At 40.1% G+C, this 25558-nt stretch overlaps 2 protein-coding genes and 1 long non-coding RNA gene across 3 annotated transcripts; all 3 read left to right on the top strand.

The window, feature by feature from the left end:
* The first annotated feature begins 1239 nt into the window (after positions 1-1239).
* On the top strand, positions 1240-11937 carry LOC129706005 (inner centromere protein-like). Its single transcript, XM_055649975.1, has 3 exons — positions 1240-4983; positions 11020-11154; positions 11827-11937. Exons 1-3 carry the CDS (start codon positions 4852-4854, stop codon positions 11935-11937), a joined length of 378 nt encoding a protein of 125 aa, XP_055505950.1. The 5' UTR covers positions 1240-4851.
* Positions 11938-12306: 369 nt separating this feature from the next.
* On the top strand, positions 12307-15545 carry LOC129705782 (uncharacterized). The gene is made up of 3 exons (XR_008724963.1): positions 12307-12424; positions 12651-12764; positions 14916-15545. It is a non-coding gene; the product is annotated as an uncharacterized LOC129705782 (long non-coding RNA).
* A 129-nt stretch (positions 15546-15674) lies between these two features.
* LOC129706004 (inner centromere protein B-like) lies at positions 15675-23990 on the top strand. The gene is made up of 5 exons (XM_055649974.1): positions 15675-15703; positions 16044-16179; positions 20175-20330; positions 22039-22198; positions 23354-23990. Exons 1-5 carry the CDS (start codon positions 15675-15677, stop codon positions 23560-23562), a joined length of 690 nt encoding a protein of 229 aa, XP_055505949.1. The 3' UTR covers positions 23563-23990.
* The last annotated feature ends 1568 nt before the right edge of the window (positions 23991-25558 follow it).

Raw genomic sequence — 25558 nt, 5'->3', positions numbered from 1 at the left:
AACCTGAATTTAATGCCCTAAAACAGAACAATAATCGATAGCTGGAGGGATGCAAAGAGACTGCCACATTGCTGATCCTCTAATTAGTAGTTTATAAGAGCCACTGTCTTGGCTTGTTGAAGTTCCAAAAATAGGAGTCAAAGTTATCATTGTAGTATATAAATATCATATAAGGTATGTTCAGAATTTAAGCATGTTGTTCTCAATTTGAAAATATGTTAATATATGAAAATATGAAAAATAAGAATTCTACAAAACAGTAGTTCGTGATTTGCATAAAGGGATGAAGAAGAAATACTTTATTCGGCTTACAAGCAAAATTGACTAATTGTTGGCAAATGGGATTTGGGGTACTAAAAGTATGATTAAAATATTGATTTTTATTAGGATGGTTCTCAAACTAGAGAAACTAGTGGTGTTCTCTTTGCAGCAGTGAAAACTGGGGCTATTTGATAGCGATGGGCTGATAATGGATGTTTTAGATGCTACAATGAGAGGGAAACTGCTCCCATTGTGGTTGGTTCAATGACCTATGTTCAGTGGTGGTGGGGTGAAAGAGGCAGAGTGATTATGTTCTAGACACTTGCCAATTAAAATGGCAGCTGGTGCCTAGGAAGAGTAGATAAGTCTTTCTCTACTTTGCCTCTCCCGTCCTTCCTCACTCTCTCTTTCCTCCAAGCACACTTTGTGACGGATGGTTCTTTCTCGCTGCAATAAACTTGATTCTGAAAATTGTCTCGCTGTGATTTGGCAAAGTTCTGTGATCAAAGGGATCAACAGAATATATTTCAAAGGTGAAATGTGTAAATAAGTATGAAATTGAGTAGAAGACAAAATACATCCATGGGACAAGATACAAGAAATGGGCATACTTAACCATAGGCATTATTGTCTACCCAGCCACTTCATTAATTAGTTGTCTTCTTTCTTGTCCTTATGCTATATAGTGGCTCGCCACTGCTGTACACATTATTTCGCTATTGGAGTGTTAAGTGCAAGGTCTGCAGTAGTCTTGGATTATCCAGCATTGCAATAGGTGTTGCATTGTCTGGGCCTGTGTGCCACAGTCACAGGTTGTTGTACCCTCGATGTAGCCCTATTTGTGCATTGTCACCCTTGACCGCCCGACCCCGGTTCGCAGTCGGTTGAGACTCCTCCAGTTCAGCCAGTGTTAGCACCTGGTGGTAAGCGCCCTGCAGCTGGTATGCCCATCTTAGTGGAAATAGGGACAGTGGCTAGTCTGTTCTTCCACATCTGAAGGTGAGCTTCAGTTGGTGTTGTTTCCAATGGGATGATGCTGGTTAGGAAGCTCTTAGTGTACTTCAGTCGAGTTTTGTTTATATTTCTGGGTTTCAATTTTTTTCTATATGGATGTCTTGTGTGTTATATCTATCGAAAGCTGTTACATTGTACCTGTCCATTTACTTGCTTTTTTGATTCCAGATGTGCAAGACTGTGCCAATTCTCCACTCAATAACTTTTAAACGTCAAACATTTTCCAGTAATCACGCATTATAGAAACATAGAAAATAGGTGCAGGAGTAGGCCATTCGGCCCTTTTGAGCCTGCACTGCCATTCAATATGATCATGGCTGATCATCCAACTCAGTACCTGCCTTCTCTCCATACCCCCTGATCCCTTTAGTCACAAGGGCCACATCTAACTCCCTCTTAAATATAGCCAATGAACTGACCTCAACTGCCTTCTGTGGCACAGAATTCCACAGATTCAACACTTGTGCAAAATGTTTTTCTCATCTCGGTCCTAAAAGACTTCCCCCTTATCCTTAAACTGTGACCCCTTGTTCTGGACTTCCCCAACATCGGGAACATTATGTATAATTGTTTTGCTTCAATAAATGTCTATCTTATTCATAGATCATGGCTCCACTGAGAAAATTAAAGAAAGTGTGAAAAATGAACGGTGAGATTTTCTTTCCAGTTGCCAACTGAAATATAAACTGAAATTAGTTGTGATGCTTTAAGTATTTTGGTCAAATAGGACCTATAGAGGACATTGGATTAAGGTGAAGGGGAAAAGATATAATAGGAATTTGAGGGGTAACTTTTTCACACAAAGGGTGGTGCAGTATGGAACAAGCTGCCAGAGGAGGTACTATTGAGGCAGGAACTATCCCAATGTTTAAGAAATTGTTAGACAGGTACATGGATAAGACAGGTTTGGAGCGATATGGGCCACATGCGGGCAGGTGTGACTAGTGTGTAGGAAAGAACTGCAGATACTGGCTTAAACTGAAGATAGACACAAAAATGTGGAGTAACTCAGTGGGACAGGCAGCATTGTTGGAGAGAAGGAATGGTTGACGTTTCGGGTCGAGACTCTTCTTCAGAGTCTGAAGAAGGGTCTCGACCTGAAATATCACCCATTCCTTCTCTCCAGAGATGCTGCCTGTCCTGCTGAGTTCTTCCAGTTTTTTGTGTCTATCTTCAGGCGGGACTAGTGTAGCTGGGACATGTTGGCAGGTCTGGGCAAGTTGGACCAAAGAGCCTGTTTCCATGCCGTATCACTCTGACTATGACTCTATAGCAGTGCAGTAAGCCATTGTGTATAATATACAGGTTGAAACTAGAATTGCCAGCAAAGGCTTTTCTTACCACACCTGCACCTTACCACTGGTATAATTTAAGCATATATTCTTCGTCTCTTGCGACTTACCAAGTCTCTCCAACCTCATCCAAAAACCCATCAGCTTTTACACGTGTTGATGATGCTCAGTCGTATCTTGCCACCATTTGCAGGACGCTTTCTTTACAGAGTGATGGATGCCTTGAGCGTGCTGCCAAGAGTGGTGGTGGAGGCTGATATGATAGTGGCATTTAAGAGGCTTTTAGATAGACACATGGATTTGCAAGGAATGGAGGCATATGGATAATGCACAAGCAGCGGAGATTAGTTTAACTTGCGGGGAGGTCAGTCAGTATATGTTATGGACTAGGCAGTGTTCATCACTTTTTGCAATCATCATAATTCCTGAATTACTCCAATTGCTGAACCAAGTGTGATGCAACCAGTTAATATGCTCTCCACTGTACACCTGTAGAAGTTCAATAGTATTTGTCGATATACTGAATCTCCTCAATCTTCTAAGGAAGTAGAGACATTGATTCTACAATTGAACAGGGGCAGGTAGGACTAGTGTAGATGGGGCATCTTGGTTGGCATGAACAAATAGACCTAAGGGCCTGTTTCCATGCTGTATGGCTCCATCTCTATTGTGCTTTGGAGGTGCCTGCTGCAAAGAATCCATACTTCTGTATGATTTACTGTGGAAGAAGGAAAGTTTGTGGTGAATTTGAGGCCTTAATCTTCAAATATTTCCACAGGTGAGTAAAGGCTGTACTTAGGCACTAAAAATAGTGATTACTTTTATCAGCGAGCTCTTCCTCCACTTTGAATTGAAAGTAGACATTGATATAACCTCTTCAGTGGTGAAAGGTGACCTCATGGTCCAGTGTAGGTTGCGGGAGAGCACATTGTTACTGTTGTTGGAGCATGGTGCCTCACAGATGCCTCGACTTGAGCTGCCAGATGTTCTGCCTTTGCACAATTATGGTGCCACATTTTAAACTGAAGGCTCTGTGTAAAGTTAAGTCTTCACTGCCACAAGATCTATGTGGTTGGCACTTCTACTGAAGCTATATTGGATAGATGTTTCTGCTGCAGGTAAATGTTGAGGATTAGATCAAGTAAGTTTTTATGCCTTTGAATTTGCCAATCTGCCAGCTATATCTTTAGCTGGCTCAGTCAATGGTGGTGCTACCAAGCCACTCTTGGTAACAGACATTTTAAGTTCTTTACCCCCTTCACCCCGAGTACATACTGTGCCTTTCCTATTCACAGGCTTCTTTCAAATGTTGTTCAATGTGGTGGATCAACAATTCATCAGCTGAAAATGACATGGGCGATATTAAGATTGTTTCCCTGCCTATGTTTCACCTGATGCCAAGGCTTCATGGGGTCTGGAATCAATGAATTTTAATGGCCATCTCTACTGTTTATTGCATGGTGATACCTACGGCCTCCTTGCAAAGAATAGGGCATAAGAGGGGTTAAGATGTACCTGTAAGAATGAGTGACAAGTTGTTGCTCGACAGTGCTCCCTGATTACATGCAGTCCGCAGACACGTGCACTAGTGGGCCGAAGGGCCTGTTTTCATGCTGTATGACTGACTTTGAAAACAACTTGGCTGTGTCAGAGTTTGAGTCAAATGTGGATGGATTATCAGGTTTTATTCTTTCTCCGTTGTCGTTGCAGTCCTACTGAATGTCTTGTTAGTCCATAACATAATCTGAGGCAAGTATTGGGTCAATAGAACTCATTTACACATCTAATGTCGGAAACTATCCAGTCTGGTATAGGATGGCACAATTTTGATTAAATTGAAGGATTGGTTTAAATAATATCTTGTAAAGTATTTTGTGTTAAGGCTTGTTTGTTCTTTATTTTGCCCCTTTGTGTTTCTTTGTGCAACAATGATTTTCCACAAAGCAATTGCCATAAAACAAAACCCTTTAATACCATGCCTATGGCAACAAGACCAATAATAAATACCCTTGAAGGAAAGAGAATAACGTTTGAACTATAATTTACAATGTTTAATATCATAAGACACAGGAGCAGAATTAGGCCATTTGGTTCATCAAGTCTGCTCTGCCATTTGCTGATGACTGATATTTGTCCGCCTCAAATTCTCCTGCCTTCTCCCCATAACCTTTGACATAAATCAAATTTGGGAAGGCTGTTATTACAGTATCTTGTTGATAAAATTAAATGTCAGAAATCAAGGATTATGCCATGCTTATCAGATTTGAATCATCATTAACTTCCCATGTTGCTTTGTCTTGGATCCAACAGTAGTCTCCAACATGGAGTGGAAAGTATTTCGAGTGATTCTGGTGTATTGGATAGTGAGGATTTACCTCCGAAAGGGACAGTGTCACCATCATATTCTGCTTGTAAGGTAATTCAAAAAAAATTATTTTCCATAATTTTTGATTTACTTAAAGGTTTCTGTTGAGTGAATCAAACATACTCACTGATCTGGTACAACAGTATTTCTTGAGTAATGCATAAAAATGCACTGCAGCATGTTATTTCTACTGTGCAGCAGTACTGACTGGCAGCACATGTCGGATTGCGATAATATGAATGGTGTGGTAGTAGGCGGAGCTTATAATAATAAAGCATTACATTGGTTAGTAAGTAAAGTAACCAATCTACCTCTTTCCTTGTAAGAATAAAAAGTGAAACATATCTAAAATAAAGTGATATTTATGTATAAGCACGTTACTCTAGGTGTTGACTGATTAATAAAGTAACCGAAACGCTAATAATGCATACAGGGAAGTACAAATGGTTCAAACAAAATCCCCGTATCTAAGGGGTGGCCTACAAACCCGTCCCGCGTGCGTACGGTACGGAACCGCATCTCCCTTCACCGGTGAGATTGCCGGGGTCCCAGGCGGCGGGAGCACTGCGAGACACACGCGAGGCAGGCGAGTGGGGCACTGAACGTGGTGGTGAGGGAGCTGGAGACTCAACCAATGGTTGGTCTGCAGCTGCAGGTCATGAGGGACCAGAAAGTCCGCCAGTAGATGGGTAGATCGGACGTGTCGCATCAGGATACGAGACAGCAGGACGTGGTTCCTTCACAGGAAGGAGATGTTGATGGTTGTGTCTGTAGATCCCTCCGTCTGCACTCACCAGGAATGAGCACAGCTCTTTTGCGGGACTGTGAATGAAACCGAAACGACCATAGCCCTTGTTGATTTGAAGGCGAACGACTTGGCCACGGGAGAGACGTTTAAGTGGTTTGATGGATTTATCGAAAAAAATCGATTTTGGTTATCGCATTTCAGCTGGAGTTGCATCGGATGTTATGCTTTGGAGCAGGTCGATTTCGAAACAGCCCGAATACGAGTCAACGAGAACCAGATACTGTTTGCCACACCATTCGAATATTTCAGTAGCAAGAGTGGACCAAGGCAGAGGAGGAACGGGGTGTGAGAGCAGGGGCTTCTGTTGGTGTGGCACGGCGCAGGCTTGAACTTTCTCGCGCACAAATTCGGTCATTCAACATGTTCTTTGCTCGGAGTAAGGTTGCTTCCACGCCGGGGTGGCCCCTGTGGACGGCATCAAAGTATTTGTCCCGTAGAGCAGCTGGGATGACTGCTTTGTGACCCTTGATTATGACGCCATCCTGCAGCACCAGTTTGTTGCAGACCAGGTAGTATGGGCAAATAGGAGGTGGAACGCGATATTGTTTATTCGGCCAGCTACGCCGGATGACTGAAGATGGTAGCCGTAACGTTGAATCCGCAGCCGTATGCTATGCATGACAGAGTACACAATGAGCTCCAGCGGATGGTGTCCCTGGGTGTCATTGCCACAGTTACCGACCCATCCAACTGGGCTTCTACCATGGTGGTTGCAATAAAGAAAAACAGAAGAAATCCGAATTTGTATCAACCCCACAGACCTGAACACAGCGATCAAACGCCCGCACTACCCGATGTGCACGGTGGAGGAAGTTGCTGCCCAGCTAGGCAGTGCCTTTGTGTTTTCCGTTCTAGATGTCAAAAGTTCATTCTGACAGATCCCACTTCTGACACCATGTTGAGTGACTGAAACATACTCACTGATCTGGTACAACAGTATTTATTGAGTAACACATACATCACACTACAGCATGTAACTTCTACCGTGCAGCAGTACTGACTGGCAGCACATGTCGGGTTGCAATAATATGAATTGTGTAGTAGGCAGAGCTTATAATAATAAAGCACTACATTGGTTAGTAAGTAAAGTAACCAATCTACAGTTTCCTTGTATAATGTTCCTATCGATAATGTGAGATAGAAGGATGCTAACATTGTCACATTTTCTTGTACCTTTTCTCTTTTGAGAACACGGAAAGATAATTTGTCCTATTGACCGTGTGCTATTTCTCCAGAGGAATAATTTCTCTGTCCCTTCACTCTTTCAATGCACCTTTTTTGTTTCAAGTGTTTATCATTTTTTCATTTGAATTGTGAACTTTGATTCCAAAACCGTTAGTGGAGCATTCATTACTCCCTTAATATTTTTTGGTACACGTGTTTTCTCAAGCACTCATCTCAATTAACTTTAAGGTTTTTGTATGCTAAATTTGTATTTAAACAATGAGGACCCTTGTTATGGAAATCAATTTATCTTGTTCCCCATCAATTCTCCTCTATCTGAACAGAAGCCTAGCTTTCTTCTTTCTAAACTTTTATTCCATTGTGGTAAAACCTTTTGAGGAAAATAAATAGCTTTGTCCAAAACTAGGCTCTTTTTGTTGGGCTTTGATTCTATCCCATTGTATACAATGATAATTGCCTAACTGCATTCACCCTCTGCCATTTAAATATATATTGGATTGGCTTCCTTGAACAACTGTGCTTGAAATGTTCTTGTTGGTGCTGTACTTCCTCTTTTATTTATGGTCAAATGTCTATTCTTTAGTTTTATATCTGTTCGATTTAATAATTCCTAATCCATACATTTTTATATTCCCATTTCATCTGGTCAGTCACAAAGTAAACAACTATTCATTAGCTGCATCATTCTTCTAATTGAATTATCATTTAACTTTAAAAAATCCTCTAAAATGCATTGATTTTCATTTCCTTTTTTCTGCCTTCACCGTTGCTTTGATTGTAATGGAAATGAGTCCGACTCTATACTAATGCAAGGAAGTCACATTTCAAAGAATTACAGACATCATGTTAGTGCCATTTTACTCTTATTGTTCAGTTCTTATCATATTAGATGCTGTGCTTGCAAGCAAATTACATATTTTAGAGTTTCTGAATAAATGAACTTATTATTAATGATATAATCTATTTTGAGAGATTTCTATGTTTTCAGCAGCAATTTTGCTTTTGTGAATTTTTAAAAATCTGGAAAATTATATGATAGAACATTAAACAAAACAGGCCATTCGGCCCACAATGTCTGTGATGCCAAGACCATCTCTTATTTACTGGCACTTAATCCATATCCCTGCATTCCCTGCATATCCAAAACTCTCTTAAATGTCACTAACAAATCTGCCTCCACCACCAACTCCGGCAACTTATTCCAGGCATTCACCATACTCTGTTCAAAAAAGAGTTGCCCTGTACATCTCCTTTAATATGTACCTGTCGCCTCTTAAAGCTATGCCCCCTAGTATTTGATTTTTCCATCCTGGGGAAGAAAGGCTCTGGCTGTCTACCCTATCTATGCCTCTCATAATTTTATAAACTATTTGGTCTCCACACAACCTCTGGTATTCCAGAGAAAACAATCCAAGTCTGTCTAACATCTTCCTGTAGCTAATGTCCTCTAATCCAGGCATCTTTCTGGTAAACCTTCTCGGCACCCTCGCTAACGACGCCACATCCTTCTTGTAATTGCGACCTGAATTGCATGCAATACTCCAAATGCGGCCTAACCAAATTCCTGTAAAGCTGCATAATAACTTATAGTCAAAGTTCCGATCTATGAAAGCAAGCATTCCATGGTACAAGTTACATCAGGAGACACAACCGGCATGCAAGAAAGGCAATGTTCCAGTGGTCATGTGGGATTTCAACATCCAGGTAGACTTGGAAAATCAGGTTGGTACTGGACCCCAAGAGAGGGAATTTATAGAGGGCCTTCAAGATGGTTTCTTAGAGCAGCTTGTTGTGGAACCTGCCAGGAAAAGGCGATTCTGGATTTAGTGTTGTTTAATGAACAGGATTTTATACAGGAGCATGGGGGAGGAGCTGGCCAAAGTTGACTGGAAAGAGACCCCAGCAGGAATGATGGTAGAACAGCAATGGCAGGAATTTCTGGGAATCATCCAGAAGATGAAGGAACTTTTCATTCCAAAGAGGAAAAAAGATTCAAGGGGTAGAAAGAGGCTAGTTTGGCTGACAAGGGAAGTATAGGACAGTATATAAAACTAAAAGAGAAGGCATATAACATAGCAAAGATTAGTGGGAAGCCAGAGGATTGGGTGGCTTTTAAAGAACACCAGAGGGTAACTAAAAAGGCAATACAGGGAGAGAAGATGAAATACGAAGGTAAGCTAGCCAGTAATATAAAAGAGGATAGCTAGAGTTTCTTCAGTTATATAAAGAGCAAGAAAGACGCAAGCGTGGACGTTGGATGATGTAGGAGAATTGATAATGGGAAATAAAGAAATGGCAGAGGAGTTGAATAACTTTTTTGCATCAGTCTTCACAGTGGAAGACACCAGTAACTTGTCTCAAATTCAAGAGAGTCAGGGGATGGAAGTTAGTGGAGTGGCTATTACAAGGGAGGAGGTACTTAGGAAGCTGAAAGGGCTGAAGGTAGATATGTCACCTGGGCCGGATGGACCCCACCCTAGGGTTCTGAAAGAGGTGGCTTTAGAGATTGTGGAGGCATTGATAATGATATTCCATGAATCACCAGAGTCAGATGATTGGAAAATTGCCAATATTACCCCGCTGCATAAAAAGGGAGCAAGGCACAATAGTGGGAACACCAGGCCCGTTAGTCTGACTTCGGTAGTTGGTAAGATTTTTGAGTCCATTATAATGGGTGAGGTTACGAAGTATTTAGACGTTCACGATAAAGTAGGCCAAAGTCAGCATAGCTTTGTAAATGGGGGGGTCTTGCTCGACAAATTTGCTGGAATTCTTTGAAGAAGTGAATAGCAGGACAAAGGAGAGTCAGTAGATGTTGTTCCTTAGATTTTCAGAAAGCCTTTGATAAATTGCCACACGTTAGGCTGCTTAGGAAGATGAGAGCCAACGGTATCAAAGGACAGATACTAGCATGGATAGCTGGATGGCAGAAAACAAAGAATGGCAATAAAGGGGGCTTTTTCTGGTTGGCTGCCAATGACTAGTGGAGTTCTGCAAGGGTCAGTGCTGGGGTCAGTACTGTTCTCGATGTATATTAATGATTTGGACAAGGGGATTGAAGGCTTTGTGGCAAAGTTTGCAGATGATAGGAAAATAGGTGGAGGGGCAGGTAGTGTAGAGAAAGCAGGGACTCTGCAGAAGGACTTGGATAGGTTGGGAGAGTGGGCAGAGAAGTGGCAGATGGAATATAGCGAAGCAAAGTGTGGAGTCATGCATTTTGATAGTAAGAATAAAGACTATTTTCTAAATGGTGTGAGAACCCAGAAATCAGAGGTGCAAAGGGACTTGGGAGTGCTGGTGCAGGATTCCCAAAAAGTGAATATGCAAGTCAATAAAGTCAAAAGGGATAGGATAGAATTAGGTCGTTTGACCCATCAAGTCTACTCTGTCATTCAATACTGGCTTGTCTAACTTTCGCTCTTAACCCCATTCTCCTGCCTTCTCCCTATAACCCCTGACACCCGTACTAATCAAAAATCAATCTATCTCTGCCTTAAAAATATCCATTGACTTGGCCTCCACAGCCTTCTGTGGCAAAGAATTCCACAATCACCCTCTGACTAAAGAAATTTCTCCATCTCCTTCCCAAAAAAAGTCTTTTAATTTTGAGACTATGACGTCTAGTCCTAGACTCTACCACTAGTGGAACCATCCACTATATCCAAGCTTTTCTCTATACTGGATGTTTCAATGAGGTCCCCCCTAATTCTTCTAAACTCCAGCGAGTACAGGCCCAGTGCCAACAAATGCTCATCATACGTTAACCTACTCATTCCCGGGATCATTTTTGTAAACCTCTGGGCCCTCTCCAAAGCCAGCACATCCTTCCCCAGATATGGTGCTCAAAATTGCTCACAATATTCCAAATGTGGCCTTACCAGTGCTTTATAGAGCTTCAACAATACTTCCTTGTTTTTGTAATCAAGCCCTCTTGAAATAAATGCTAGCATTGATTTTGCTTTCTTTACTACTGATTCGACATATGGTTCATGTTTCTGAATATGAACAAATGCTGCCTTTACTCTGAAAACTATTTCGAGTTCCTCTTCATCGGAGTCCTATGAATTTACTAGATTTTTTTAATGCTTGTGTAGGTGATTAAACCAAAGTACAAAAGCTTTCTTCGTGCTGTTCAGAAGAAACAATTATTCATGAGTCCAGTTTTTGTTGGCCGTACAATGGTGAAGTCCTTCATTAATCACAATACTCAAGTGAAAGTTGATCCCAAGGTAAGTTCTTTCTACCTGCACAATATTTTCATTGTGCACAAACAGAGCTAGCAAAACTTCTGGTTGCAGTTGGATTTATTACTTGCTGCAAGTAAGGGAGATTTGTAGATGTCGGCCCTGTACATAACAATATATGCTTAATATCATTTTTGATTTTGTAGAAATACAATATGTAAATATAACTTTTGAAGGTTAGCAAAGAACAGGTTTGCAACATTCTGCGATTAGTCCTTGCAATATCTTTAGTTCCCAGCTCTTGAAACCAGGAATGTTTCAATGCATTTGCCAGAAAGATTCTTAAATCCCAAAGTAAAGGTTCTGTTGAATATACTTGGAAATGGATGAGATTCTGTTAAAAGCATTAAAATGGTTGTAATGTACATTTATCCAATATACATAAATGTACATTACAACCATTTTAATGCTTTAAATGGTAGACAATATCTATAACTGTTATATTTGGATGTACTGTTCACTTGGCTACTTTTTAATCTTATTAACGAGAACAGATTTGGGTAGATAATTGAATTTGATTTTAATATAGATGGGTACAATTGACATTGTTTAAATAGTACACCATTATTTTAATTTTTCAATGGTTAATTTATCACCACAAGGTGACATTTTTCATTTTATATGATTCACTTTATAATTGTTCAGTATGTACTTTAGGAAAAAGAGAGGATCCGTCTGGCAAAACTTAAGAAAACGCAAGAGCAAAAAGAAAGAAGCCAGAAACTGGAGGAAGGGAAAACACACAAATGGGAAGAGCTTAAAAAGTAAGCACATGCAAATCTAAATGCAATATTCCAATCTGAATCTTGATGAGCAACAGAATACATTTTGATTTAAAAAAAAATGTCTAGATCGTGAATCTAATTATGGGCACGTTCTTTTCCCCCTGTTCCCATTTTACCCTCAGAAATCGCTTATCTTGATCTTGTAGTTATCACCACAAAAATTGTTGTCCTTGCTAATTTTCTTTGACTAAAGCAAACCAATGATTCACAATTCCTGCTGGAATCGCTATCTTTTGTATGTGGAGTACCTTGATTGTTTAAATGCTTAATTTAAGTTATAAAGTAGGAATTGTGTTGCTGCTTTACAGCACACTTTTCCACAAAGTTCTGAGTTCAATATTTTCCCCCTCAGAAAGCGGGAGTTACGGCTGAAACATGTTATTGAAGCTTGTCCGCGAGTTGAGCAGCAAGAAGCAAAGAAGAAAAGTAACATTGAACAAAATCATTTTCGAACTTATAAGAGTGAAAAGGTATTTTAGAATCCCAGAGGCCTGCCTGTACGTAGTTTAATTTGCAACTTGTATTTCTATTGTAATTAGATGTGAAGAAGAAAGTTAGGGGGAAATATGGTTCTGCCTAAACTTAGTATTTTGCAAGTAATCCAAATGCTGAACAGGTGGGCCAGTATAATTGTATTCTTCTGTTGAATTTTAGTCACCTCGAGGAGCTAATGTAACATTTTGTATCTTGTTGCAGTTGCATGAGGAACATTTTGCTGAAGAGAGTGCAAAAAAGAAACAAACTGTTAAGAAGATAACAGGAGAGTCTCAAAGGTGGCAAGAGGATGACAGAAAACAGAGATTGCTACAGGTAATATTGCTTCACAAACCGTTTATGTTCACTAATTAATTTCTCTTCATACGACTTGCAGATGACACAAATTGATGGAATTGTGGAGCTCCTGAATTGGCTCAATCCATTTTGCACAGTTTTCAAAAGGAAGAATACTGACGTGCCTTCTTGGGTTGCCATAGCCCCTGGTGGCATGGTAATCTCAGTCACTGAGGCCAACGCCCGCAGACCCTTCAGGATGGTGAACCTTTGAAAAGTGTCATGACCTGATATTGTACCTGGCCGCTTTCTCAAAAGCTGCTTAGACCAACTGAAGTCTTGGTGGAAATCTTCAACATCCCACTACTAAGGTCTGATGTTCCCACCTTTAAAAGGGTATTGATAATACTGGTGCCCAAGAACAGTAAGGTGACATGCCTCAATGACTGTCAACTAGTGGCACTAATGTCTTTGGTGATGAAGTGCTTCGAGAGGATGGTTATGGTACACGTCAACTTCTACTTTATCAAGAACCTGCATCCATTCCACTTTGTCTACTATCACAATAGGAGATGTGATTTTGGTGCTCAGTCCACTGCTCTACTTACTCTTTTCCCTTGACTGTGCAGCCAGACACAGTTCCAACTCCATCTTTAAATTTGCCGATTACATCACTATTAATGGACAACTGCGAATACTAATAATTCAAAGTGTAGGAGGGAGATCAATCTTCTGATTGAATAGTGCCCAGAAAGCAATCTTGCTCTCAACATAAGCAAGACCAAGGAGTTGATTGTTGACTTCAGAAGAAGGAAGCAGAGGATCCATGAACCTGTCTTCTTCAATGGGTCGACAGTGGAGAGAGTCAACAACTTAATGTTCCTGGGTGTGCATATCACTGAAGATATGTCCTGGGCTCAGCACATTGTTGCAATCATAAACAGAGCCTATCAACACCTCTTCTTAGAAAAATGAGGAGATTTGGTATGTTGTTGAATACTCGCTTGAACTTCAGGTGTACGTTTGGGTAGAGAACACATTCACTGACTGCATCGTGGCCTGGTTCAACAACTCGAAGGCTCAGGAAAGAAAATTACAAAAAGTTGTAGACAGTGCCCGGTCCATCAGGGGTAGTGACCTCCCCACCACGGGGATCAATAAGAGGCATTGCCTCAAAAAGACAGCCAGCATCATCAATAACCCAGCCCATCCTGGCCATGCTCTCATTTATTTCCTGCCATCAAAAAACTGCAGTTGGTAAAAAGTCTGAAATAAAATTGCAAAATACTGAAAAAATTGAACAGGTCTAACAGCAATATAAATGTTTATTCTGATGAAAGATTTGACCCTGTTTCTTTCCACAGATAATGCTTCATATGCTGACTATTTCTATTATTTAGTTTAATTACCCTTTTTTATACATGCCTAAGTAGAAATAACTTATTTCATCTCACCCCATTCCATTAAATACTTAGTGTGTTGTTTCATGGAATCTTATTATATTCAAATATTTCATACAATCATCTTTGTCTTATTATTGTGACAAATGAAGTGACTGATGCAATCTCGGTCTAGTTTTATTGATCTTGACAAAATAATTGGAAATCCCCATTTATTACATTGAGCATCTATCTTAAAATTCTGCATGTATGGGAGAAACATAATAATGTTGGGACAAACAGCCCTCCCTTTAAGTTATTTCCTTAATGACTAAATTTCCAGTTAGCCATACCCACCCATCTCCTGAATTTTGGGTTTTCATCTAATGCATTTATTGTTTTTTATTTACTCAACATTTAACTACATTTAAGGCAAAAGTAACTTAAATTTCTTTCTGATACCCCCTTGTTTAAATGTCCTACTGGTATACTTGTATCACAAACCGTTAGCTACTTTCTTTGCGGTACATCACACTCATCCATGCCGACTTGCTTTCATCCTGACGCAATTTTGAACATTAGCAAGTTGTTCATGTTGTAGATTTTTTTTTATTTGCGAGATTCTGAACTGATTGTTTCAGTCATTTTATAATGCAACATTTGGAAGTAGACCTTGTGTGGTTATAATTTTAATCCTGTGATCAACACTTGGTCAACTCTTTGATCTCGCAGAAGTATTAACTACTTCAAAATTTGAAATGCTAAGAACAGTTGATGGATAATGGCTTTTAATAGGTGCTTATTCACACAGGGAGAAAAACTGCAACACAGACAGCAAGATGAACTGCAGCAGCAATGTAGGCTGGCTGAAGAACAGTGGACAGTTGAACCAGAGAGAAAACAACAGCATGATTTACATTTGGCTGCAGGCAAGGAGTGGGAAAGAATGGAACAGGAGAGCTTCCTGGCAGAGAGGTATGTAGCAGTATTGTCATAGCTGCTTACATTATGTTTCCTCATTTTCCCAGGAAGTGTTTTAATGCAAAATCCTCTCAAACTCTAGATCAAGCAGCTCAACTGCATGCTCCAGCTGGGGTCTGATTAGTGGTCTTGTATTTTATGTATTGGCCAATGAAATATTCTGCCTGCCTTAGTAAATTGAAGTATGTTAGTCAGAGAAGCAAGGAATTGAAGTCAATGTCGTCTAACTACCTATTGTTTCTGAGGAGAGAATCAGAAATAATTCTTTGTAATCCATGTGGATTAAGGTATTTGGACATTTAAATAGTTAAATTGATGATATTCAAGTGACAAGTTTAATCAGTTGTCGTCTCAGCAGTGAGGGTCAGGTGTTATGATGACTGAAAGGTTCCTGCAATGTATTTTCACAAGGAAACGACTATACACAGGTGGGGAGAATAGTGAGTAATCTATCTATATCCTTATCTTTATTATAACTATAAATCTCTAATCTTGGATGTGTGTGTGCATAATCACATCTTCTTGAAAAAACGACGCGCTAACGGTAAAATTTTAACATATTCCGATAGATTAACCCCTGGAGTCCGAAATGCCTGGAGAACGAGCAAGTCGGGCCCTGTACTAGAGCTCTCAGGTCCATCTCTGGTCGGGTCCCTCTCCTCCCTCCTCATCTTCCCCCTCCTCCTCTCCCCCCTCCTCCTCTCCCTCCCCTCCTCCTCTCACCCCTCCTCCTCTCCCCCCTCCTCCTCTCCCCTCCGCTCCTCCTCTCCCCCCCTCCTCCTCAATTTTTATTTTTAAAAAGTAAACTATTTTCAATACCTGTGCACCTTTTAATAGAATCAAAATGTGTAAAACTTCCAACATTGGAATTCAATAATAGTAAACCACTGATAATTGTAATGTCAGCCGAATGTATGTAAGTAATTTAAATTAAATTGCTAACTTTTTTTTGAAAAAGGGAACATGAATTTCTTGCAAAATCGAGGTTCCTCCACTTACAGCAAAAGTTAGAGCAGACAACGTGGGAGGAAACTGCATTACAGGATTGCCCAGAAAAGGAACGACTTTCCGAGAGATTGAAAGACAGAGAATTGGTAAGGAATCTTACCCTGAACAGTTCAATGTTTTACTTCCTTGATGACCATGTCGTTAACATTGTTACTAAGTTTGCTGATGACACTTTGGCAAGTCGAGACAGTGAGTGAATTTAAGTTGCTTTATTTTGCAACGGTAAAACAATGAATTAACTCGGGTCGGTAAGACAGCCAGAAACACGATGCTACTTCCACAAGTGTGGTGCTACTTCTTCCTCTTCTTCTATGGAGTTTTTTTTTTGGCGGTTGGCAAACATCTTTTTAGTGCATTACCGCCACCAACTGGTATGGAGTGTGGATCAAATAACATTATAACTTATATACTAATAACCTATATCTTTCCAAACAAATTGGTTACCCTGAGAAAAAGCATTAGGATTTGAAATGAATTCTTTTGTAAAATATCTATTAAATCAAATAGTACTTTTTCTTTTCTGAATCGTTCACTCATTTGTCTTCTTTCTTCCTCATACCTCTCACAATGTATAATGACATGCTCTATTGTCTCTTCTTGCCCACAGTATTCACATCTGCCTGTATTATGCTTGCCTATTATAAAAAGTGTACTGTTCAGACCAGTGTGTCCAAATCTGATTCTTGAAATTACTGTCTCCTCTTTTCTGTTTTTTCCTGCACATCTCATTTCTTCCACTTTCCTCTGGACTCTGTAGAACCACCGTCCTTTCCGCTCTTCCTCCCATTGCTTTTGCCATCTTTCCTTCAGTCTTTGCTTAATAATGTCTTTGATTTCAGTTTTACCTATGTTAATGCTTAAATCAATCTTACTTCTTTTTGTTACCTCTTTTGCTACCTTATCTGCCATTTCGTTTCCTTTAATGCCAATGTGTGCTGGTACCTATAAAAATATGACTGTAAGCCCCATCATTTGAATTCTGAATCGTGTTTGTTGTATTTCAATCAAAATGTCTGGTCTACTGTCTGAATGGCTGTGCTGTAAACTCTTTATTGCTAAACTTGAATTTGAACAAATAACTGTCCTTAAAGGCCTGGTATTCTCGACCCACTGTACCGCTAACAATATTGCAATCATTTCACCTGTGTATACTGAGACTTCATTATTGATCCTCTTCCCTACTTTGATGTGAAATTCTGGTACAATAAATGCTACTCCTACTTTATCTACTGAATCTTTTGATGCAAAGTGTGGTGCTAGACTGATACAACTCGGTAAAAAGTGCGCAAAATTCACCCCCCCCCCCCCGCGCCCACGTGATCGGTGCAACCAATCTGAGGGTTTGACTAACCAAAGCCACCACCAGGTGTCGCTACAACACCAACATTGGTGGTGTAGTGGACAGAGAATGTTGCCTAGATTACAACAGGATCTTAATGAAGTGGGTCAAGGAATGGCTGATGGAAACGTGACTATGACGAGTGGGTGGCACAGTGATGCAATGGTAGAGTTGCTGCCTTACAGCGATTGCAGCGCCGGAGACCGGGGTTCAATCCTGACTACACGTGCTGTCTGTATGGAGTTTGTACCTTCTCCCCGCGACCTGTGTTTCTCCAAGATCTTCGTTTTCCTCCCACACTCCAAAGACGTACAGGTTTGTAGGTTAATTGGCTTGGTAAAGGTAAAAATTATCCCTAGTGTGTGGAGGATAGTGTTAATGTGCGGTTCCTCGCTGGTCGGCGCGGACCCGATGGGCCGAAGAGCCTGTTTCCGCGCTGTATCTCTAAACTAAATTAAAACTGTAAAGTGATGTATTTTGGTAAATAAATCAGGGCATTGTGCAAGGTCCTCAAATAGCAGTGACCTGGAGAATGCTGTAGAATGGAGAGACTGAGGGGAACATGGTTCCCTGAAGGTGGTGACACAGGTATGCAGGATGGTGATAAAGGCATTTGATATGCTTGCTTTTATTGGTTAGTGCATTAACTACAGTAGTTGGGATGTCATGTTACAACTGTACAAGAGACTGCCCTTGGAGTGTGGTGCATGGATCTGATTGCTGAACAATAGGGTGGTTGCACGGAAGGTCATTGGGTCATAGGGCTCGACGCAAGGAGCCGCTAAATCCAACTGGAAGACATCCGTCACTTCCGGTATATGTTATTAATGCTAGAAACGCGTACTTTCCTACCTGTTAAAAACCGCCAAAATGTTGAAATTTTGCGCTGAAAAAAAACGTGGGAGTCGGGGTAAGTGTGAGAGACATGTACCTAACTTCAGAATTCCAAAAGTGAAGCGAAATGAAGGTATAGAAAAGCGAGAACTGAAGGGACCACAGCAGCTAAAGTGCTTGGTAAACATTGAAAATATTGGGAATTATCGCGTTTGCTCACTGCATTTCATCAAGTAAGGCATTATTTGTGTTTTTTCTTGATTCCTTTGGTATCTAAAAATTCTCAGAAGTGATAAATCTGGCTGTAATTTTTTTCTTCAGTATGTAAAAACCCACGAGAACCATGGGCGATTTAAAAAAATTACAGCCAGATTTATCACTTCTGAAACTTTTTAGATGCCAAAGGAATCAAGAAAAAACACAAATAATGCCTTAGTTGATGAAATGCAGTGAGCAAACGCGAAATGCAGTGAGCTAACGGCCAATGTTCGCTAAGCACTCTGTCTGTTGTTGTCCCCTTCAGTTCCCGCTTCTATCTACCGTCATTTCTCCTCACTTTTGGAATTCTGAAGTAGGCTAAATGTCTCTCACGCTTATCCCGATTTCCATAATTATTTACTGCGCAAAAATGGACAATTTCAGCGGGTTTTAACGGGCCCGCTACGCTGGAAACAATGGCAAGTGCCTACCTGCAGTACTTCGCGTGTAATCCATTTGGAGTAGCGTAGCAACAGTACGGGTCATGTGTCGTGACCCGACTGCCCTGAAACCTCCCTATAAGAAAGGTGTGAAAATTATTCATGAGGATGTTACTAGGACTAGCATCTTAAATTATAAGAAAATGGCAAATGGGACTTGCTCAGATAGACATCTTGTTGGGCATGAGTTGGGTTTAAGGAACTGCTTCTGCATATATAACTGTGACTCCGAATAAGGTTAATTTATATATACTGATTAAGGATGATAATTTAGAAACATAGAAAATAGGTGCAGCAGGAGGCCATTCGGCTCTTCGAGCCAGCACCGCAATTCATTGCGATCATGGCTGATCATCCCCAATCAATAACCCATGCCTGCCTTCTCCCCATATCCCTTGATTTCACTAGCCCCTAGAGCTCTATCTAACTCTCTCTTAAATCCATCCAGTGATTTGGCCTCCACTGCCCTCAGTGGCTGGGAATTCCACAAATTCACAACTCTCTGGGTGAAAACCTTTTTTCGCACCTCAGTCTTAAATGGCCTCCCCTTTATTCTAAGACTGTGGCCCCTGGTTCTGGACTTGCCCGACATTGGGAACATTTTTCCTGCATCTAGCTTGTCCAATCCTTTTATAATTTTATATGTTTCTATAAGATGCCCCTTCATCCTTCTAAACTTCAGTGAATACAAGCCCAGTCTTTTCAATCTTTCCTCTTAAGCCCCGCCATCCCAGGGATCAATCTTGTGAACCTACGCTGCACTGCCTCAATCACAAGGATGTCCTTCCTCAAATTAGGAGACCAAAACTGTACACAATACTCCAGATGTGGTCTCACCAGAGTCCTATCCAACTGCAGAAGAACCTCTCTACTCCTATACAATTTGATAGATTGCAGAGGTCCACGCGTTGTGTAAACACTCTGTTTAATAATAAACATCAAGTTAATTTATTATTACTTCGGTGCCGTTGCTCGTGAGCACACACGAGTTCCACTCCAACTGCCAATCCTTCGCATTCCAACTGCCGCCTTCCAATTCCAAATGCCTAATGGCCCGCTCCACTGACCGCATGATTGGTTGGCTCAGATCACGCCCGGTCCATGCGAGAGCTCGAGCCCGACCATCGACGGTTCGATACCAAAATGGCTCAGGCCACCACAAGATGTTGATGTAGGATTAATTGGTATAATCCATTGATGCTCTTTGTAGGAAGGACCACAACTGGAAGAAGCAGAAAGTTGGAGTTTGAAGAGACAAACTCAAAGGGAGCATTTGGAGCATGATCAACAAGATGAGGAAAATAAACTTGAAGATCAAGAAATTGCATCCAACAAATATATATTGGATAAAACTATGGAGATGCATGTGAGTATTTTAGTAATTGGGGATTCTGTAGATTTGTTATTTGTTCACCATCTTACTGCAAATTAATGGGTATGCCATAACTCCAAGTGAATATTGATATAATTATTCCATTCATCTCCTTCATGTTGGTGTTGAAATAACACTTGCCATTTTGATAACTTTGTGAGATTTCCAGAGCTATGTTTAAAATGCTTATTGAATTTTGGAAACCCACTTGAGTCTAAATGAAGAAAGCAGTCCGCAGTCTTGCATCTGAATACTTGTACATAGTTAAGTGTTTCTGGGGAATTTAGATTTTTTTTGCTTTGACTGATACAGAATGAGACAGGTGGCAAATGACGCAACAAGATTACAGAACATGTTATGATTTGAGATGTTGCTGGTGACAGATTTCAATGGGGAATGGAAGAATTTTTGGAAACTGGTGAATCCAACATAATGAGAGGGGACACAAAAATGCTGGAGAAACTCAGCGGGTGCAGCAGCATCAATAGAGCGAAGGAAATGGGCAATGTTTCGGCCCGAAACGTTGCCTATTTCCTTCGCTCCATAGATGCTGCTGCACCCGCTGAGTTTCTCCAGCATTTTTGTGTATCTTCGATTTTCCAGCATCTGCAGTTCCTTCTTAAACATAATGAGAAGGGAGGAAGTCAAGTGGAATGAATTAAATCCTTTTTTCCAAAGAGCCAAGCCGATTCTTTAATGCATCAAACCCTAATTTTCTGCCACTCTCAGGCTTATAGTTCTGTATAGATCAAAGTTTTTAAAGTGACTTTAATTCAGTGCAATTTTCAGAAAGATGCACCTTGATCGTGCATAGGTTAACCTAATAAGAATGACTTTGCTTTGTGATCTGTGCTTTATCAAATGCGTTTCTGAACATACAAATCTCTGAAACTGTGTTGTGGTGCATACCCATCTCATTACATGATCTGAAGGTCATCTGTAGTGTTTATCAGTGTAACTCTTCTGACCACAATTTGAATTAATTCTGTTCACCTGTGGTTTAAGGATCTTTGCTGTTCTCCAGATGTAAAAACAAAATTGTTTGCATATCTTTCTCCTTTACCCGCCTTCTGTTCCCTACTGTCAGTAAAGAGATGAACCGAACACCACCACATGTAAAGGATGCATTGAAGAGGTTGAGTGCAACCCATTACAGAGATTGATTGGAGATTTGGTCATGCCTGCTAGCAGTCAATTAAAATACCATTTGTCCCTGTTGTGGGTATTTGTCGTGATTGGGAGAAGAGTAGTGAAATAATATATATTCTAAATTTAATTGGAGTTTTAATTGCAGCAAGAACATGCTGAGTATAATGGTGGAATAATTGCTAAATTGCTGGGGGAGTAATCTCAAGGACTGGCAATGCTGATATCAGGCTATAAATCCTATCAGAGAGCTGTGGGGTTTAAATGTTGCTGTTAATCCTAGAAATTTCACAAAAATGTAATAGTAATATGGCCAAATAGTTATACACAAAACACATACTTCAATTATATTTTACAGAGAGTAAATATGCCATCCTTGATTCTGTCTGTGAGACACTGGACTTTCTGTACATTTGATTCATAAATTTACTCAAAATATCAATGAGCCATTCTGTTCAATGACATTTAGAAATGGGCAATAAATGCTAGGCTTGCATGTGATGCCCAATTCTTGAGAAATATAATTTAAGGTTTAATGCAATGATATGTTTTTCAGTGCCCTCCAAAGCCAGAATCTTACACTATGACACCCATTAGCTATTCCAAAGTAAAGCTGCCCAAAATAAATCTGGAGAATTATGGAATGGACTTGAACAGCGATGACTCGACAGATGATGAGGGGATACCACGCAAACCAATCCCTGCCTGGGCTAGCGGTAGGTCATTATTTTCAGATAATTTGGAAAAAAACATTTTTTTTGTCAACCTTGAAATGGAGAGCCTACAACATTCAGTTTATCTTGCCAGTATTTCCACATTTATTTATTTATTGGGGAAAGTTGTCCATGGCTCTTTAAAAAAAAAACCCCATCAAATATGGCTATCGGTGTGAGTGTCTTTTCAAGCACTTCGACTCTTTTAGAAACCCTATGGTAAATGTTTTAAAAATCTAATAGGGTCTAAATTCTACTCGATTAGCTGATTTTAGTCAGTCACATTATGATTTTTATTTTTCTTATATGTAGGGAGAAAATTATCTGTTTTTCCCACCCCCATTTACTCATTTGTTACACTACAACACTTGTTGACATGTGTGGTATTTGGCCATTACGGGGTTTACAGCTTAATTCATCTTCTTCAAATGATTAATGATTTTAGTTTATCCTTGCCAGGAAAAGTAATTTTTTTGCTCATTGAATATTTGCACACTGCAAGCTATATAATTATATAGGAATTTAGGGGTCAGGATCATCTTGTTTTAAAATGCCACCTCTATTTTCCCTTCCTTTTCACCAGTGCATATACATATAATCATGTACAATGTTGTTTAAAAGTAGCACATAGATTAGACAGGATATGTATAGAAACTGGAGTGGTTCCATTGATCTAACTTTTATAGACTATTCCAAGGGCGTGTCCAGATCTCAACTGGCGCACTAAAAATACCTATAAGGTAGAATTGCTTGCCATTTGCCTCCATCAAGATTTTGGCTCTTTCACTGTTCCCAAACGAGACTTGAATAAGCCCATAGTTACTCTGTATCCCCTTTTATGTCACAGTAGCCATATCCGATCCATTTCTTCCCCCTTTGCTGACCGTCATGACCTTTGTATTTGCTAACCACTCTCACCTGTATCCTGCGCGCTGCCCCTATGTTCCTTAGACTTTGCTCAAATTGGAGGTTCAACATTTACTGGCAGAATGTTCATTTTTTGCCATCAAAAAAATGGATAAATAACTATGTAAAGTATAGGCTTTGACAAGTATTACATTTGTAGATTGTATTTCCAATCTGAGACAATTTTCCAGCTTTTTTGTATCATATGTTCGAATACCATGACTTTGATGGAATATTATTCCTTGCTATTAGGTAAAGAACTAAAGCAGGCACTGATAATGCAGTTTTATCATCCATTTAACTTGGACAAACTCTTTTGTGTCATTGAACCTCCCAACCTCGAAGCCATCTTCAGCAAAAGGAAGCCACGTTACTTAGAACGGACAAGTTCTGCAATGTGGCATTCACCACCTGGATCAAACAGCTTTCTGAACACAGCCTATGATTTTGTGAAACACTGAACTATCCCTGTTGTGATGATTTACAAAAACATTTTAAGTACTCTAAGAAGCCAACAATCTTCTAGTTTGCTTTGATATTTTAGCTATCCTATTTTATTTAACTGACCTCCTAACAACTGAAAAGTATGAGGCAAAGAACCATTAGCCATTTCCCAAAGTTGTTGATTGTTTAGAGGATTTTGCATTTTAAGTTTGCAAATTTTATATTATGATCACCTTTAATTGACTTAGTTTTGTGGCTAAGATCAAACACCTTTGATTTTTTGGAAGATTCTTGAATGACATATTATATCATGTTGGAAATAGCCAGTCATTTGGATAGAGTACATACAATGTCCATTTTCTTCCCTGTGCAATGTTAACCAATCCCAGTTGAGGTTGTGATCAAGTGTTGAGGTGGGTTTGGTGTTAAGAACAAAATAAATAACCATGCAAGGCATGCATGAGGACGAGGTAAGGCTTGCTTCAACTTTTTTCATCTCCCCACCTAAAGGCTTGCTGATCTTTTGCTACTCTGCCTCAAATGGGTATGATTGGCACTTGGCATGTTTGCCCACGGAATTGCATGCATACGAAAAAACTGGTAACAATCAGCCACACGTGTTTCAAATGATGTGTTGTAGTAATGTGATCAATTTCATCAAGATAACATTTTAATTTCAAATGCTTGGTCAAAGTTGTAATAGAGCCTGCTTTTAAATTCTAAGTAATTTTGCAAATATTCAGTCGGCAAAATAATGAGAAATATTTATTTTAATATAATAAAGTTTTTCCACTTGGTAAACCATTCTTCGGTTTAAACTGTTGTATGTCATGAATCAACTTGCTGCAGCTTACAGTTTTTGTGTAACTCACTTAATGTTTTTTTGCACCGATTGGCCAACTAATTTTAGCCCTGTGTAACATTGTTTGGGTCAGGATCGGAGAACAGCTCTTCAACTGCATTTCATTTGGACTTTTTTAATGAATGCTATCTCGTGGCAAGACGCTTTTGAAATTAAAGATAGTTTTGGGACAAGACACAGTAGATGCTGAAATCTGGAGCAAAAAAATAGCTGGAAGGAATCAGCAAGTCAGACAATATTTGTGGAGGGAAAGAAAGGTTGACATTTTGAGTAGAGTTGGTGGAGGGGTGAAAGAATAAGGGAACAAAGCAAGACACATTATGGGTTTAGAGGGACCTGCAGGTGCTGGAGAATCGAAGGTTACACAAAAAAGCTGGAGAAACTCAGCGGGTGAACAAATCTATGAGAAGGAAAGCAAGACAGCATCTATGGAGGAAACGGCCTATTTCCTTCGCTTGAGTTTCTCCAGCTTTTTTGTGTAACCAAGGATGGGTTAATGGGTGTGGGAAAGGAACACTGATTTTGGTTAACCTTTGCTTCAGGGAAAACAAACCTAGCCTAACAAGTCTCTCCTCATAACTGAAACATTCCATTCTGTTCAGTTTCCACTGCACCCTCTGCAATGGGGTGTTGCATTTTGGAACGTCTAACAAGGACGGGAGCTACACAGTATAGGAATAGAGAGGTTCTTCTGCGGTTGTATAGGGCTCTGGTAAGACCAAAGCTGGAGTATTGCATACAGTTTTGGTCTCCTAATTTGAAGAAGGACATCCTTGTGATTGAGGCAGTGCAGCGAAGGTTCACGAGATTGATACCTGGAATGGCGGGACTGTCATCTGAGGAAAGATTGAAAGGCTAGGCTTGTATTCACTGGAGTTTAGAAGGATGAGGGGGTATCTTGTAGAAACATATAAAATTATAAAAGGACTGGACAAGCTAGATGCAGGAAAAATGGTCCCAATGTCGGGCGAGTCCAGATCCAGGGGCCGCAGTCTTAGAATAAAGGGGAGGCCATTTAAGACAAGTGAGAAAAAACCTTTTCACCCAGTTGTGAACGTGTGGAATTCCCTGCTACAGGGGGCAGTGGAGGCCAATTCACTGGATGGATTTAAGAGAGTTAGAGTTCTAGGGGCTAGTGGAATCATGGGATA

The sequence above is a fragment of the Leucoraja erinacea genome, chromosome 18 (assembly GCF_028641065.1).
Source record: "Leucoraja erinacea ecotype New England chromosome 18, Leri_hhj_1, whole genome shotgun sequence".
NCBI lineage: Eukaryota > Metazoa > Chordata > Chondrichthyes > Rajiformes > Rajidae > Leucoraja > Leucoraja erinaceus.
Note: the sequence above shows the minus strand (reverse complement) of the source record. Positions and strands in the feature narration are given on the sequence as shown.